The sequence below is a fragment of the Pyrus communis genome, chromosome 3 (genome assembly GCF_963583255.1).
Source record: "Pyrus communis chromosome 3, drPyrComm1.1, whole genome shotgun sequence".
Lineage (NCBI taxonomy): Eukaryota > Viridiplantae > Streptophyta > Magnoliopsida > Rosales > Rosaceae > Pyrus > Pyrus communis.
This window is the reverse complement of record NC_084805.1, coordinates 24,917,540-24,932,622: the sequence shown is the minus strand read 5'-3', so window position 1 is coordinate 24,932,622 and position 15,083 is coordinate 24,917,540. Positions and strand designations below refer to the sequence as shown.

At 38.0% G+C, this 15,083-nt stretch overlaps 3 protein-coding genes across 4 annotated transcripts; 2 read left to right on the top strand and 1 right to left on the bottom strand.

The window, feature by feature from the left end:
* Nucleotides 1-218: 218 nt before the first annotated feature.
* LOC137728785 (probable receptor-like protein kinase At1g30570) lies at nucleotides 219-3,667 on the top strand. The gene has a single exon (XM_068467550.1). The coding sequence runs from the start codon at nucleotides 984-986 to the stop codon at nucleotides 3,546-3,548; it is 2,565 nt and encodes an 854-aa protein (XP_068323651.1). The 5' UTR covers nucleotides 219-983; the 3' UTR covers nucleotides 3,549-3,667.
* Nucleotides 3,668-4,367: 700 nt separating this feature from the next.
* On the bottom strand, nucleotides 4,368-6,992 carry LOC137729337 (GDP-L-galactose phosphorylase 2-like). Of its 2 annotated transcripts, none has more exons than XM_068468262.1 (7): nucleotides 6,528-6,992; nucleotides 6,169-6,311; nucleotides 6,023-6,082; nucleotides 5,701-5,931; nucleotides 5,223-5,399; nucleotides 4,872-5,120; nucleotides 4,368-4,712 (listed from the first exon to the last, which is right to left on the bottom strand). In XM_068468262.1, exons 1-7 carry the CDS (start codon nucleotides 6,592-6,594, stop codon nucleotides 4,515-4,517), a joined length of 1,125 nt encoding a protein of 374 aa, XP_068324363.1. In that variant the 5' UTR covers nucleotides 6,595-6,992; the 3' UTR covers nucleotides 4,368-4,514. The 2 variants fall into 2 exon arrangements, with proteins under 2 accessions (XP_068324363.1, XP_068324364.1); XM_068468263.1 differs by having other exon boundaries at nucleotides 6,169-6,406; nucleotides 6,528-6,991.
* Nucleotides 6,993-8,441: 1,449 nt separating this feature from the next.
* On the top strand, nucleotides 8,442-14,109 carry LOC137727953 (obg-like ATPase 1). Its single transcript, XM_068466815.1, has 12 exons — nucleotides 8,442-8,671; nucleotides 9,000-9,167; nucleotides 9,315-9,438; nucleotides 9,762-9,853; nucleotides 10,031-10,129; nucleotides 10,564-10,677; nucleotides 11,281-11,345; nucleotides 11,747-11,863; nucleotides 12,268-12,343; nucleotides 12,483-12,575; nucleotides 13,416-13,466; nucleotides 13,756-14,109. The coding sequence occupies exons 1-12, from the start codon at nucleotides 8,585-8,587 to the stop codon at nucleotides 13,852-13,854; spliced, it is 1,185 nt and encodes a 394-aa protein (XP_068322916.1). The 5' UTR covers nucleotides 8,442-8,584; the 3' UTR covers nucleotides 13,855-14,109.
* Nucleotides 14,110-15,083: the final 974 nt, after the last annotated feature.

Sequence of the window (15,083 nt, the reverse complement as noted above, 5' to 3'; positions counted from 1 at the left end):
TTATTTAGAAGAACAATAATTGAATAAATACAAAGTATATTATTCCAAATGTTTGTCATCTTCCAGACATGAGCATGTGACCCACTTCATAAATAATGGAACCCCATCTCAGGTTGCCAACGGCTACAAACTCTCACTCACTAAATTAACAAAAATAATAATAAATACTTTGAACAAATTTAAATTAAAAAACAAAACTTGACCAGAAAATGAAAATTGCATTAACAAACACCACCTGTTGCAGCAGTTACAATTTAAAATTTTAAAGAGTTTAAATGTTGTGATAAAGTGCAGAAATTTAATGCTGTCACTTGTCAGATTCCTGGTTCCTTTTGGGGAAATATACAGGACAAAGCAAAAGATGAATTAAACTTTTCCAATCTGTTCATCAGCAATCCATGTTCCCCTTTCTTCTTTTGTTTTCTTTATTCTGATAGAACCCACCATTGCTGAAGCAAAAACTGTTTTTTTCTTCAAGCGTTTTTTTTTCTTGTTCTGTTGAATTTTCGGTTGCATTGGTGGAGAAATCTGTCACCTTTGCCACCTTTTGTTGCAATCTTCTTTGCTGTAATCCTTTTTTTCACGATCTTTTCTCCTGTTTTTCTCTTTGGTTAGTCTCACTGATGAAGAAATTTGTAAATTTTGCCACCTTTTGTGACAGTTCTTTGCTTTTTGCCCTCCATATTTTCTTGCTTCAGATCTACAAGAGTGCAATATAAATTTGCAGAAAAACCAGTCTTTCTTCATGGCAGGCATGTTTCTAAACAAGGAAATTCAAATGCAAAAACATGAGTGATGAAGGTGAAACTTTGATGGGGTTTCTCAAATTTTTGTTAAAAATTTTTGTTAAAATTTGAGAAATTAAAAGTTGGGGTTTTTCATGGTTTTAGTATAATTTGAGCTCTTCTGGAAACTGGGTTGTTCTTGTTTTTCCATTGGGACCTCTCTTTTCACTGAAGGATACCACTTTTAGAAATTTGGTGATGGCGCTTCCGGTCAGGGAGATTTTTGGGCTGCTTTTTCTGGTGATTTTCTCTGCATTTGCAAGGATTGCAGAAGCTCAATCAAAATCTTTTCTGATAAATTGTGGCACAAATTCCAGCATCACTGTGAGTGGTAGGAAATGGGTTGGTGACTTAGACCCCAACAACAACATCACCCTCAGCTCCCCTGCGAATGCTGCATCCACAACTCCCTCAAGTGTTGATTCAACAACTTACGAGCCGCTGTACGTTACGGCGCGAATTTTCGATGGTGGCTTGAACTACTCGTTCCCAGGTACTCGGGGGAGCTATTTTGTTAGGCTCCATTTCTGTCCTTTTCCATTTGATCATTACAATGTGAATGAATCTAGATTTGGAGTTGTTGCAAATGGTCTGAAGTTGGTGTCTGAATTCAGTGTTTCGGGTGAGATATCGCGAAAAAATGCTTACTTGTTGAGTTCAGGGAGCAATTTAACTTCTTTCTTGGTTAAGGAGTACAATTTGGCCATCAAAGAGGATGTACTTGTTTTGGAGTTCATCCCGGTTAAGGGGTCATTTGGATTCGTAAATGCGATTGAAATTGTTCCGGCGGTGGATACACTCTTTGCAGGATCAGTTAGTAAAGTGGGTGGAAATGGTGCAAATCAGAGCATAAGTTGGCGAGGGATTGAGACTATGTATAGGTTGAATGTTGGGGGTTCGGAAATTGATCCCGGTCAGGATGCAGATCTTTGGAGAACATGGGAAGTGGATTCTAGCTACATGATCACAGAAAATGCCGGGTTGAAAATCAATAACAGTTCAAAGATTACCTTTTCGTCCGCAAATGATTCCTCGGTGGCACCTCTTCTTGTATATGAAACTGCAAGAACTATGGTCAACACTGAAGTATTGGAGAAAAGGTTCAACATGTCGTGGAAGTTTGAAGTTCATCCTGATTTCGATTATTTAGTTCGACTGCATTTCTGTGAGCTGATTTTTGACAAGGCAAACGAAAGGATCTTCAGAATTTACATAAACAACAGGACTGCAGCAGATAATTTCAATGTTTTTGTCCGTGCGGGGGGCAAGAACAAAGCGTATCATCAGGACTTTTTTGATGTGGTGTCTCCAAAAGTTGACACACTATGGATTCAATTGGGTCCTGACACAGCAGCTGGGGCTGCAGGAACTGATGCTCTCTTGAATGGCTTGGAGATTTTCAAGCTCAGTAGAAATGGGAATCTCGCGTATGTTGAGAAGTATGATTCAGGTGTTACTTCACCACGGAGTTCAAAAAATCAAATGCTTTGGGTGGGAGTTGGAGCAGGTATCGCTTCTGTTGCCATTCTTGCCATTGTCATTTACTGTTTCTGCAATAGACTGAGAGGAAAATCAAGTGACACGAAAAACACCCCCGCTCGGTGGAGGCCGTTATTCCTTAATGGCTCCATTTTAAACAGCAATGTCAATGCCAAGGGAGCAGGAAGCCAGAATCCTTCTGGTTGTGTGGCCTCTATCAGAGCTGGCAAGCGGTTCATGTTACCAGAGATTCGTGCAGCAACGAATAATTTTGATGACAGTTTAGTGATTGGACTTGGAGGCTTTGGTAAGGTGTACAAAGGGGAGACTGATGATGGCACTCTCGTAGCGATCAAGCGAGCCAACCCCCAATCTCAGCAAGGACTGGCAGAATTTGAGACGGAGATTGAGATGCTTTCGAAGCTCAGGCATAGGCATTTGGTGTCATTGATTGGATTCTGTGAAGAACAAAATGAGATGATCTTGGTTTACGAGTACATGGCAAATGGGACCCTTAGAAGCCATCTCTTTGGGAGTGATCTCCCACCGCTGACTTTTAAGCAACGACTAGAAGCGTGCATTGGTGCTGCACGAGGACTCCATTACCTTCATACTGGAGCAGATAGGGGAATAATTCACAGGGATGTTAAGACAACCAACATACTGCTAGATGAAAATTTTGTCGCAAAAATGTCCGACTTTGGATTGTCTAAAACAGGTCCGGCTTTGGACCACACCCATGTTAGTACTGCAGTTAAAGGAAGCTTCGGATATCTTGACCCTGAATATTATCGACGACAGCAGTTGACAGAGAAATCTGATGTCTACTCGTTTGGTGTAGTGCTCTTTGAAGCTGTTTGTGCTAGGCCTGTTATAAACCCAACCTTGCCAAAAGATCAGATCAATCTTGCAGAGTGGGCAATGATGTGGCAACGAAAGAGGTCCCTTGAGACCATCATTGACCGTCGTCTTGAAGGAAATTATTGTCCCGAGGCACTGAAGAAGTTTGGGGAGATAGCGGAGAAATGTCTCGCTGATGAGGGGAAGAGCCGGCCAACAATGGGGGAAGTTCTGTGGCACTTGGAGTATGCCTTGCAACTCCACGAACCGTGGATGCGTACCAATGCTGGAGACAATTCTTTTACAAGTAGTCAGGTTTTCGGGGGAGAAGCAGAAGAGAAGGAAGGAGCTCCGAGTTTTGATGAAGAGGCCGGTTGCAGCGGAAAGTCTACCACAAGAGAATCCGATGAATCTGCAGACGGAGGTGCGAGGCATGAAAATTGAGGAAGTGAAATTGTATTCACTATATTATTCCACTATAATTCTTTCATAATTGTTTTATGTAGCTGTATATTATTTTGAAGTTATGTTATATATATATTGAGATTCTTCTTAAGACTTCATGTAATTGCTTTGAGGTTTTGGGGCAATTTTGAAATTTGCCTCGTTACCATATCACAAGGAGCCAAAAAATTGTTTAGAAAAATGACTAACTGGAATTTCGAATTGGGGTGCATTGAAGCGGGCATACTATCATGACTAACTGACCTAACCCAATACCAAAGGAAAAGAAAGGGACTTTTTGAGCACATACGCTATCTCGACTGCTATTGTCAATCATGTGCACATATTAATATGAGAGGTTGAAAAACCTTGCAATCTGTAACATGTTAGAAGCCAGATTTAAGTTCCACAAACTCTTCTCAGCAGTACAAGAGAAGAAGGTAAAGTGCCGGTCTATGATGACTTCCCTGAACTGGACACCACCAACCGTTGCATTAGTCCGACGTAACGATAACTAGATGTCAATATGTGACCCATCTCGGACATATAGGGAAAGTAGAGGTTCCATGTTGCAATAGTCCGAGGTAACGATAACTAGATGTCAATCTGGGATTTGGATCCTCTTCTGAGCCAATGGAAAGGATCCTCCTGACCAAGCATTAAAAATCCAACAGTCCACAATGCTTGGTCAGGAGGATCCTCTCCATTGGCCCACGAGAGGATCCAAATCCATCAATCTGTGACCCATCTTGGACATGTCAAGGGTTTAGGGAAAGTAGAGGTTCCATAGCGAATAAATGATTTTTCGGAATTATATCATACATCAATAGATTTTACATTAATAAGAAAAATATACACTTCATTTCATCCCAGATTACAGAGTTGTACACTTTCATCGGAATACAGAATTTCATCGACTCTGTTTTTCGTTATTTAGCAACACGGGTAATAATCCAGCTCCCAAATTCAACATACAAACTTACCCGCAATGCTGCAACAGAGCAACTTCACTGCTTGGAAACCTTTGTCGTCAAGGGAGACGGTACTTAGCTGTTTTAGCAGAGCCTGCTCAGTAGCTTGATCAAATTCAGACCTCGATTTAAACAAGAAATACCCCCCACACTCCCAAGCAGAAAGGGTACAAGAGTCTTTTAATGTATGTAGCTGCATAAAACAAATTCGTTAGTACGCAAATCAACTGTGGATGTATTTTATAGACAAAAGCAAGATATTCGTTGTATCACTGTCACAGTGAAGAGTGAACACGCACAATAAATTACATGGATGAGGTTTTCAGCTGAAATAAAACCATTAGCCATTTACCTGGAAAAATAAGAATATCCTTTTGCCATGATCAGATATTAGCAGATTGTATGGAATGAGCTTTTGCTGTAAACACGAACATATCTCAGCAAGAACCTCCATCATAGTATTAAAGTGGTTGCTCTCCAATACGAGCGTCTTAATGGGGTAATCTGCAACACAAGAGATGCGCATCCCCTCTTTCCCAGCACCAAATATTGTATCAAAATGCATGAACTCAACAGGCAAAGGGATTTGAAGGTAGCAAGCCTGCACGCAATTGTATTTTTAATTATTGCAAGGAGAAAAATTAAGTTTTGATCTGAATTGTAAAAAGAAGAAGAAAAGGAACCAGTATAAGCCATTCTGTACCTGGAAATATAAAGGAGAAGCACTAGGTGAATAGTCATAGAATAGGCGAAAAGAGCAATTATTTATTTCAACAGCAATGCGCAGGACAAGTTCCAATGACCTTTTATCGAGGTACTGGTGAATAATTTTAGAGCCATGTGGTACCAACAAGACATGACCATATTCCGCGGGGGATGCCTGAAAAATAAGCAAAGGATTGATTAGTTCTTACCTCGATACATGTTTTCAGGATATCCACAAAACTTTCTGTCCTCAAAACAATTCATCACATACTAAGAGCCTCTAATGCCTCTGCGTCTACATGTCAAGAAGATATAAAATCAAAAGACAAATAAACATCTACACTTTGCATGGTTAAGATCATTTGGTATAGCTACTGAACAATCACCGGTTTGCACCATCTGAGGTGACATTTCAAATAGATGATTATCAACTTATGATCATTCCAGGTGACAAAAATAGATAAACAGTGCCTTACATTGATAGCAATCAATAAGGCACAATCAGGCACAGCAGCTGAAAGAACAAGCTCAGGGTTCGACTTTTCACCGCTTGAAACACAAAAGAGTAGCTCCTCCTGCCGTTCCATCCAACTAAACTTGAACGCATCTTCTTGGCAGAAATTCTTGTTCTTGCCCATCCTTGGAATAAAATCCCTACTCCATCCTTCGTTAAACTGAGCAATAAACTTCTTCCTGCCACCGATGACCTGCACAAGCCATGGACCATCTCCAACTATAAGTGCCTTTACTTAAATCATCAACGTTACAAGAATCACCAGGCTATAGGGTAACAAAGACCTTGATTTCAGATGTTGTCACATCGTATCTGAACAGACCTTTCCACATTCGATCTTCCCACTGCCAAATTGGGAAAAAACACATAAATCAAGGACAAAAGTCTAAAACTGTCAAGGTTATAACTTATAGTTTGTAATGAACCGTACCTGCGCAAGAAGAATAGAATCCAATACACTCTGTTCTTCTCCTTCTTCTCCTCCTTCTTCTTCGACCACACACGAAATGCCTCCAACACAACCATTATCCAGTATCGAATTGCTACTAAAACGATACAAGGGGATTTTTATACCTGTGAAAATTCTTTCATCAACACTCGAAAAAATCCATGGGAAAGATAAAAGCAACAAAATTTGACGTCCTTCTGAATATATAAACCGATTGATCCTTGAAAAACAGCATGAACAATACAAATGTAAGAAAAATAAATAAAATGCAGATAAAACCCAATCAAATTCAATCAGAAATATTCAAACCCATCAAATCAAAAGCAAGAAAAATCACAAACCTTGCAGAGAAAATGGAGGGAATTGCGACGTAAAGTTACCATCTTGAAGCTGCTTAACCGTAACCATTGATTACTTCTTAATAAAAAACGAAGTACACTCAAAACCCAGAAGGGGAAACACAGGCGGTCGTCGTTTTCAGAAGCAACCGCCGCCGGCAAGGTAGGTGAGATCGGATGGATGCCCACCGGCGGATGGCAGGGCACCGCGACCGCCGTGAAACGAAGGGCATGCAAGCAGCGAATTAGTGAAGGCTCTCATGCATTCTCTGCTGCCTCTCGAAATCTTAATACTGGTGATTGCTTTGATTAGAGCCGTGATTGCATCTACGAAGCCAGCCCTCGCCGGACCAGCGATTCCGAGTCTTCAAATTGGTCGAGAATGTCGATGATTGTGCGATCGGAAAATCTGTATCAAATGTCTATCTCTGTTTCTCTTTCTGTTCTTCTTCTATCTCGTGACGTCTTTTGAATTCGCGATACAGAGTTCTGAATCTACGGTTTGCTACCGGGACGAATGGGAGACGGACACGTGTTCTGGTTTTCCGTCTTTTGACCGATCCCAACCGTTCATGTGTAAAGATATTACGTAACTGTTTTTGGATTTTGGATATTCGGTCGGATCTATTTATTGGTTTTTTGGGTATAGAGGGGGCGAATGAGGATCCTCTTCGGATATTTTCTATGAGAATTTAGGATATTCTTATATCGTATTCTTTCATCGTTCATTGTTCGGTCAAAAATCATTTTAAATATTTTTATTTAAAATTAAACATGAAGAATAATTGACTAAAATTGGCTGATGTAAGTTAAATGAACACGATTTGAGAATTCTCGCAAAGAGGATTCTGAGAGGATCCTCCTTCGAGAAGAGCATCGGCCTGAAACATAAATGACATCACAAAGCCCATTGGGTTGGTGTAGCCTTTAGGTGAAATTCGATGGTATGTAATTGCCTTTGAGTCTCCAATTTTCGTTCTTAATTAATGAAAATATCATTAGCAAACATTTTTGTAATTGTTTGTCTTTTATAAATTCAAGAATTTCACCTCTAATTGAAATTCAATTACCCTTGACTGTCCTTATAAATCATTACTTTGAACTTGAAGGCCAACTGAACCGTATAATCAACTTACTCTATGATGTGAATGCCTCTACTGTAGATCTGTATGTAGCCCGGACTCAGACCGTAACATTGATTTATATAATTGTTATCATACTACATGTATTTAATACAATAATTACTTTATTTGTTCGTCAATTTATGGGCTAATATTGTTCATAAAATGTGAGAAACTCATGTACGTGAGTGAGATTGAACAGAAAAATAGATAAAGTTAGTAAAAAGAACCAATGATATAATACATGGTTAAATCAAAGTACAGAAAAAACTAATACTGGACTTTAAACCAAAAATTAAATTCGGAATCAAGTTTAGGACCATTGCAAAATTAAGCCTAGTTTTTTTGTTACAATTTATTTATTCAATTTACCAATAAGTTAAGAGTCTATCTGAATGTATTTTTCAAATAACTAAAAGCTTCAAACCATCAAAATTTTTGTTGACAATAATTAGCATTAAGAAAAAATATTGATTAAGAAAACACATATATTTTAAAAAATTTGCAATTTAAAATGCTTTTGAACAAAAAATAATTTTTTTGCTCATTTAAAAATATTTTTAAAATAACTGAAAATATTTTTTAAAAAAATATTTTTAAATTCTAAAAGTATTTAAAATGATCCGGGCAAAAAGAATTAGTTATATATTTATCATAAAAAGCATTTTAAATAATTTATTTATATTTTTACTAGTGATTAATTTTAAAAATAATTTTCTCAAAAGTACATTTAGTTGGTGCGTTGGGGTAACGCGAGTGCGTGTCAACTGCTCGGACTAGGGTTCGAACCGTTGGGTGTAAGAAAGCCCGGCACTGATAGCTGAAACATTTCTCACTCTCCTCCTTCTTGAACCACCACATTACTCGCTCAGTACAAAAACCCTAGAAACTCTCAGAACCCTCACTCCGTCGTCTGCGTCTTGCTCTCGGAATCCAAAAATGCCACCGAAATCTGCAAAATCCAAGGAAGCACCAGCCGAGCGACCCATCCTCGGCCGGTTCTCTTCTCACCTCAAGATTGGCATCGTAAGCTCACAATCTCTGATTCTCCCCGTTTGTTATTTTCTGTTTATTTCCCGAGAAAATTAGGAACTGAGCTGGAGAAATATTGTACTGAATCGGGGTGAATCCATGTGCTCTGCGGTTATTAGTAAATTCGATTCATTTATAAGGAATTTCGTATTTGATTGGGTCATTTCCGTATCCGTATACTAATTTTTGGGTTTAGTTGTAGTTAATATGCCTTCTATGGAAGTTTAAAGCTTGAAATTAACAAAAAATTATTAATTTATTTGTTTTTAAAGTGAAGTATCGTGCATGGAATGATTGTATCTAAGCTTTTGTTTCTGGTTAGGTTGGATTGCCGAATGTTGGAAAATCCACTCTGTTTAACACTCTCACAAAGTTGTCGATACCTGCCGAGAACTTCCCTTTCTGCACAATTGAACCCAATGAAGCCCGAGTCCATGTTCCCGATGAGCGATTTGACTGGCTTTGCCAGTTATACAAGCCGAAAAGCGAGGTTTGTCCGCTCACTTGATCTACTGTCGTAAATATGAATTGTGATTTTTTTTTTCCGCAAGGCCATTGGCTTTCTGATTTGGTATGAGCTTATTATTCATGCATCTAGAATTCTTATGTTTTTTTTTGAACTTTTCTTGGCATGCAGGTCTCAGCTTTTTTGGAAATCCATGATATTGCTGGACTTGTTCGAGGTGCCCATGAAGGACAAGGGTTGGGCAACAGTTTCTTATCCCATATCCGTGCAGTTGATGGCATTTTTCATGTTCTACGTAAGATGTTTATAACTTTGATGTACTTCATGCTTGAATACTGTTATATTAGTAGTTATAGCACTTCTGTGACTTCCAAAATCACTTATTTTGCCCAGACGTTGCCCATCTTCGCTTTTAGTTTTTAGAAACAAGAAATTTCCCTCTATCTTACAGCCAATTCGTAAACTCTGATTTACGTTCTTTAGTGTTGCAATCTTATTGGGAATTATCTGGAGAGGTCTCTGTCGCTTTTTTTCTTCGGGAATTTTCTTCTTTTTGTGATATTATATGAGTGTAATGCTACTATGAAATTCACTGTTCTCTTTTACCATTTTTTCTAGGTGCATTTGAAGATCCGGATATCATCCATGTTGATGATACCGTGGATCCTGTGAGGGATTTGGAGATTATCAGCGCAGAATTACGCCTAAAGGTGAGCGTTATAGTCAATAATTCTCTAACTATGATTGATTCTTGATTGTTGCATGTGATCTATATTCAAAACTATCATTTGATTTGCTTATGATCTCATCTTGGTTGTTGTCTATCTTTGCAGTTAACTTATTTGTCCATATTGAATTTTAAGAGAGTTACATCTTATGTTTTGCAGGATATTGAATTCATTGAGAGGAGGATAGAAGATCTAGAAAAGAGCATGAAGAGAAGCAATGAGAAGGCATTAAAGATTGAACATGAGTTGTGCCAAAAGGTTTGGGTGTATGAGATAATCTTGTCTAATATTACAATCATATGATTTTGGTTCCTTTAACTGAGACAATCAATTAAGTTTCTCTGAGGTATTGTGAACAATATACGTCTTCTAGTTTCTACCCATTTGTTTTGCATGGGTATGATGGCTGGGATGACATAATATATTTAGAAAAGTTAGTCATAACAATGTAGAAGGGAGATGAGAAACAAATCATGTAAAAAAATGAGGTTGTTTCCTTTCTTACATTTCACAACTGGAATGTTTCCACACTAACTTTATTTCATAGCAAGGTGGGGTAAAAGGGATCATCAGTATTTTTTTGTCTTTTCGTGATGCTTTCATCTCTAAAATGGTCTAGCATGCATTTTATTATTGTTTTATATTTATTTACAATTACTCACTAATATTGAACAATGACCGTGGATCTAAAGATCAAGGCATGGCTTGAGGATGGAAAAGATGTCCGTCTTGGGGACTGGAAAGCTGCTGAAGTTGAGATCCTGAATACCTTTCAATTGCTGACAGCCAAGCCTGTTGTTTACTTGGTAAATTCTCCTTACCATGGTGGCTTTGTAATTTTTCTGTGCATGTTGCAGTTTATATCTATCATCCATGTTCAGTATTTTCTACTTCACAGTTTTTCTAAAATCAGCATACGTAAACGATAATTTCTTTTTTCTTGTAAACAAAATGAAGCGTTGGTATATCTTCTGCATGTTGACCTCCTCGAAAAATCAGTGGGAATCGTTAATGTCTTGTTCTTCCATGAGCGTATCACGCTTTCTTTTAAAATATATTAGAATTAATCAAGTGAAGAATCTGTGGTGGGACATTTAACAAAATATTTAGAAGAAAGAGTTTTTGTTATTTTTATCTTGTTTTCAGAAATTTGAATAGACAATAATTAATAATTATAGTAATGTACTCCTCGAAAGAAAATTTCTGAAACATGTATAAATGTGCAAAGCACCATTCTAGTTGCGTACATTTTGATTCTAAAATTAGATTGTCAGATTGTAGAAATTGTTTTGCTACCAGCCTTTTTGTGCGCTTATGTTTTTTTAGCTGGATTTCAAGCTCTGGATCTCACTTTTAGCTATTTTAGGTGTGGATGATGATTTTTGATATCTGTAACTATATTTCCACAGGTTAACATGAATGAGAAAGATTACCAGAGGAAAAAGAACAAGTTCTTGCCAAAGATCCATGCGTGGTAACCTTCTGATATTTGTTTTCTCCATCCACTCTCTCTTGCTCTGTGCATTTGCGTGCTTCTGCATGCATTGTCAGTGTGTTTCCATCCTTGTGCATGTCTATCTGTGTGTGCACAGGAGGTAGTTATGTTCATACATGAAAGTGCAACTTTTTTGTGTGTTTACAGTTCACATCCTTTTCAATTTTCACACAGTTTACTACGGGATTCATACTGTTGGTTAGGCATTTTGCTATGAAAAGCTTAAAACAGATAGATGCTTCATAGATTGATTTAAAGTGTATGCATTACATTAGCTTTCTTAGGCTTTATTTTACCATTTTCCTTCTAATTTTCCTAAATATGTTACATCTTGAAACCAATCATGTGGTGAAGGTAACATTGCCCTTTTCATTTCATAGGGTGCAGGAACATGGAGCTGAACCAATTATTCCATTCAGCTGTGCGTTAGAAAGGAATCTCACTGATTTGCCACCTGAAGAAGCAGCAAAGTATTGCGAGCAGAACAACGTGCAAAGGTTAGTTCAACCTTTAATGTGTTGTGTCAATGGATGAGTGAATGAATGCTAGCATATGGTTTAAATCTTTCATTATTTTAGTAAGGACTAGTAGCTAATGTGTTTTATTTCTTGGAAGAAAATTATATTTATTTCAATTCAGAGAAACACTGGCACACACTGCTACTTTTTTATCTGCAAGTTTATGTTAAACTGTCCATGTTAGGGGGACGTTGCCAATCTTTTATTGGCTACTTTTACTCTGATTCTCCTGAGTAATTGTCAGATTCAGTTTGATTATTTGTCGTTAAGAGTCCCTTAATGTCTTTCTGCATCGGCAATAAGTCCTTAGGATCTTGTAGCGTAGGAACAGAGTGGATATGTAGTATGTAATTTGTATGCTGACTGGTTCAAATCTTCTACAGTGCCCTTACAAAGATCATAAAGACTGGATTTTCAGCGATTAATCTCATATACTTTTTCACGGCTGGTCCAGATGAGGTAAAATTTTCTAATATTCGTTCTCATTACTATTCTTTTGAAGTTAAACTTGATGCCACTTGTCTAGGGTTACTCTTTTTGATTAGCTGTTTTTACATGTACTTGATCTGAGTCTATCAACTACTCTCGCATTTGGCAGGTTAAGTGCTGGCAAATTAGGCGGCAGACAAAAGCTCCTCAAGCTGCAGGGGCCATCCACACTGATTTCGAGAGAGGGTTCATTTGTGCTGAGGTTATTTCTTGCTCATATTAAATCTTGTCTGGCAATAATTCTTCTTTATTAATATTTTTTAGCTCTAATCTATGATATACAAATACAAGAGATGGCTTGGCTCTCTACACGTGCAGTCAAAATTAAAAGAAAAATGGCATTGGTGAATGATTTTTCTGTTCAAAACTATGCATGAAAAAGAAATTGAAGAGAGAAAAATTTAGAAGGTTGTCATATGGATAAAAAATATTATATTTAGCGTGAATGTAGTATTTACTTTACATTTTCCATTCTTTTCTTTCTTGCTTTTAAAGAGCTATCACCTTCCCTTTGTCATCTATTTCATTTCTTTTCTGAAATATCAGTATGTATCAACAAACATTATTCCTTGAGAGAGAATAATTTCCAACAGGCGATAGCAACTGTTATAATTCTTTTGGTCGTATAATAGCAACCTCATATAGTGCTATATATATATATGTGGACCTATGTTGAAGGCTTGGAGCATCGTTAGTGCCTGTTTGGTGTGGCCTTGATGAGTCGAGTTTTTTATTGTATGGTAACTGTGGTTAATAAAGGTGATACTAGTAGTCTGGCACCGTAACAAATTTATTACAAGAATCATATTAACGTGTCTACAACTATTTTCAATTGGAATAATCATGAAAATAACTATTTATTATTCTATAACCGTTATCATGTTGCTGTAAGAGGACCACACCATTCCTGTATGCTGTGATTGCTGTCGCCATTATATTACTGCTTCTCTGTTATCATTACTAAAGTGCTCCTACCTGTTCGGAATAGAGGATGTACCAGATCCCTCAAGTTCATTGACTGGGATTCTTTCTTGATTGGCAGGTGATGAAATTTGATGATCTGAAGGAACTCGGAAGTGAGCCAGCTGTTAAGGTATGGGCTACGTTCTGAACAATGTCTTGTAGGCTTTAAATATAATTCTCATCATATCATTGCTTTCATGACATGCAAATCGTAGGATCGTATTCCTATGATTCATAATCCCTAGATAGCCCAAAGCTGTTGTCAAGTCGTTGCTCACCCAATGGCTTTTAGCACCCATGGCTTTGCATTATATAAGGAATTAGTTTCTGCTGTTTCGGCACAGCTATTTGCTCTACCAGGTGAGGAATTGTCATGGATTTAACTTTGCTAATTAATTTCATGTAATTTCTCTGCTTAGGCTGCTGGTAAGTACAGACAGGAGGGGAAGACATACGTGGTCCAAGACGCAGACGTCATCTTCTTCAAGTTTAATGTTTCTGGGGGTGGGAAGAAGTGAGCATCATCGCCAGCACAACATATAAATCTTAATTTGCTAATTCTGAGAGTGCATTTCGATGTCATTCATACGATTGTACACTTGCATCGTGAAAATGGCGAAACAAGCGGTAGCGTGTTGTGTTTTGTATCTTCGCTTCGCGGCTAAATATTTGTTCGGCTAGTTCAGTTGCCACTCTGATATTTGTTGGAAGTTGAATGTAGACTGTGGAGAGCAAATATATAAATACATGATATATCTGAAATTTCCTGTCCATCCAGATTCTAAATTTGATTTCCTTTTACTCCCCCTTATCTTTTACCTCAATTGCAACAATCCAATTATCCAAGTTACACCCCTCCACGAGGACATTGAGTTGCTGCCGACTGCCAAGCTCGTAGAATTGGGATTGGGGAGGGTAAAACCTTTGTTGAAGAGTGGTACCACACACCCGCGACCTAGAGGAGAAACTTCCGTGTCCCGGTTCCATTGCCCCTCTTTCTTGATAAGAATGAAGAGGGGATGGTAAAGTTGTGGCAAGGAAGTATTTTCTGGTCCTCTTCGGCCCCTCAATCTTGTTTGTATCCGCATGATTTAAATTAACGAGAAATCAAGAGACAAACAACTGCAGGAGGATAGTGCATGACAAAATGTGAAAGTTGATATCATATAAAGGTGTTGGTTACCAACCCGTTCCCACTAGCAGCATAAAGGGTGTGCTTTTTGGCCGAGCACTGAGGTTTCCCAATTCCTTTTAGGGAGTTGAGCTTCTTTTCCTCCTCATCCCTTTTTATTATTTCCGTACGTGTTAATCTAAGTTCTCGTTTGATGGTTAGGATTAGTAGTGAAATTGGATTGCCCTTATCACCTATGTTTGGTGATCCCCTCATACGGGAAGAGATGCTCTCCAGATCTATACATTCAGAGTTTAGGGATCAAATAATCATGGTCTTTAAAATTTGATCCTACAATCAAAAGAATCAAAAGCAGATAAGTTAATGAAAACCTTTGAAAGCTACAATAATTTTTGGTCATAGGATCAAATCTCTTCTTCCCCCCCCCCCCCCCCCCCCCAAACAACAAATACTAGCATTCTTGCAAGATAACTAATCCTTTAAAAGACAATTATGCTCCAACCAATGTTCTAAAAAATGCTACTGGAAGTTAGCGCCTAGGCCCCTAGATGGACTAGACGGATTTGACTTAAATTTATTATATATCACATAAATAAGTGCCTATTAAAAAATGTA